The 2,215-nt window shown below is 43.8% G+C and overlaps 1 protein-coding gene across 1 annotated transcript; it reads left to right on the top strand.

The window, feature by feature from the left end:
• Positions 1-541: 541 nt before the first annotated feature.
• On the top strand, positions 542-1,210 carry LOC114048291 (oocyte zinc finger protein XlCOF15-like). The gene is made up of 2 exons (XM_027869186.1): positions 542-712; positions 791-1,210. The coding sequence occupies exons 1-2, from the start codon at positions 542-544 to the stop codon at positions 1,208-1,210; spliced, it is 591 nt and encodes a 196-aa protein (XP_027724987.1).
• The last annotated feature ends 1,005 nt before the right edge of the window (positions 1,211-2,215 follow it).

Here is a 2,215-nt window from a genome sequence, read left to right as displayed (position 1 = left end):
GAGGACCTGAGTTCAAATCCAGCCCCCGACCAAACACTTGACACATACTAGCTGTGTGACCCTGTACAAGCCACTTAACCCCAATTGCCTAAAAAAAAAAAAGTATATTGGTGGTGGGGGCGGAGCTTGGGGGAAGTGGCAGCTCCTCTCTGAAGTCAGCAGGGCCAGTCCTAGATTCAGCTAGTGGCCCAGTGCTTGGTGCTCCTGACAGCTGGGCTGAGCTTGGTGCTCCGTGCTCCCAGCCAGAGAAGACTAAGAGGCCATGGCCCTGGGGGTGCCTGTTCTGGTGGCAGTGACATTTTGTGACGTGACCATGTATTTCACGGAGCAGGAGTAGGGGACCTTGGAAGGGTGGCAGAAGGAACTTTACAAGCATGTCATGAAGACTAATTATGAGAACTTGTTCTCACTGGGCTATGCCATTCCCAAAGCAGACTTGATAACTCAGACTGAATAAGGGGAAGAATCATTCATCAGAGATTGGGGACACTTGGACAAAAGAGAACTGGCTATTGGTTCCAGTGCTGATGAGCATCCTGACATGAAGAGCACACAGGACCAACTGTTATCTGGCTGTGCCATACCTAGACCTGACTTGATAACCCACACTGAACAAGAAGAGTCACTCATTAGCAATCAAGGGAACTTGGAAACAGGAGGCTTTGCAGTCTGCAGCAGTGATGATGAACATCTTGACTTGAAAAACACAGAGGTGCAGTTATCTTGAGGGGAGTCTGGATCTTCAGTTTCAAGACAACAGGAAATTCATGGACATGATCTTCAAAACCAGAACTGGTCTGGACTCTTACCATTCTGCTGCAATGAGTGCAGCAAAGGCTTCACCAACAAGTCTCAGCTAGCCAATCACATTGGAGTTCATAGACCAAAAAAACACTTCCAGTGCACTGAGTATGAAAAGAACTTTGCCCAAAAATCCCAACTGCTCAGGCACCAGCACCTGCACATGGGGGATAGGCCCTTCCAGTGCCCAGAGTGTGACAAGAGCTTTGGAGTAAAGGAGGACATGAAGGCCCACCAGTACCGGCATAGGGAGGAAAAGCCATTTTCCTGCAGTGACTGTGGTAAGGGCTTCACCATGCATCATTATCTCACTGATAACATCAGAATACACATAGGCAAAAAGTCCTTCCAGTGCCCAGAGTGTGGCAAGAGCTTTCTAATGAAAGCAGACATGAGAGTCCACCAGTGAAGACATATCAAAGTCAGGTCATTCTGCTGCATCGAGTGTGGTAGGGCATTCCCCAACCATTCTGAACTCGCAGACCATATTAAGGTGCACACCAAGAAAAAGTGTTACAAGGGCCTGCTGTATGGACTGATGGACCTAGACTGGTGTTGATATGGAACTGATGACCAGCAAGGTGTGATTTTGTAAGCCAAAGAACATGGTCTAGTCCAAATTCTACTACATCTTTGGTCATTCAACTTCTGCTGGAATATCACTAGTAACAGGGACTTCACTGCCTCATGAGGCAGGCCATTCCATCCTGGCATAGCTCCCATTGTTGGGAAGTGTCTCCTTAGCTTGAACCAGAATCAGGTTCTCTGTAACTTCCACTTCTTGGTCATGGATCTCCTCTTTGACCAAGCAGAAGGTTATCCTTTCCACATTACAACTGTTCGGTACAATCTGGCCAATAAAGTGAGTGATGAAACTGGTAATGCTGGGTTTTGCTTGTTTTTTTCAAAACAAGAATTAACTAATAAGTAATGATGCATGTCTTATATAGCTCATAAGATGGCTCTAAAGAGGTTACCAAGATGTCACAAATACTATCTATCCATTGCTGAAACCCCCTATTGTTTTTTTCATTACTCTCTACAAGCCAAAGGATTTTTTTCCTGAAAGCCTGAGACTCATCTCTTAATAAACTTGAATAAGAAATTTAAAAAATATATTGGTAAAGATCTAAATATGTTAATTTGGTAATCTGGGTTATATAACAGTTTGGAGATATTCATCTATTTGAATTGTTTTCAATTTTCTTATTACTAGATATAACATGTTTTTTTTTTCAGTTTACTTTAGTTTTCCCCCTAAATCAACTGTGAGCTTCCCCTTTCCATATATTTTAAAATTTTCTTAAGTTAACAGTCTCTGTCTCTCTGTTTCTGTCTCTCTGTCCCTGTCTCTGACTCTCTCTCTCTCTGTTTCTCTGTCTTTCTCTCTGTCTCTCTGACTTTGTCTCTGTCT

The sequence above is a fragment of the Vombatus ursinus genome, unplaced genomic scaffold (assembly GCF_900497805.2).
Source record: "Vombatus ursinus unplaced genomic scaffold, bare-nosed wombat genome assembly UNPS02014792.1, whole genome shotgun sequence".
In the NCBI taxonomy this organism is placed as follows: Eukaryota; Metazoa; Chordata; class Mammalia; order Diprotodontia; family Vombatidae; genus Vombatus; species Vombatus ursinus.
Note: the sequence above shows the minus strand (reverse complement) of the source record. Positions and strands in the feature narration are given on the sequence as shown.

Coding starts and splice junctions, on each gene's coding strand:
- LOC114048291 (XM_027869186.1), top strand. CDS start 542: ATGAAGAGCACACAGGACCAACTGTTATCTGGCTGTGCCATACCTAGA. Junction 713..790: donor TTGACTTGAAAAACACAGAG/GTGCAGTTATCT, acceptor CTTCAAAACCAG/AACTGGTCTGGACTCTTACC.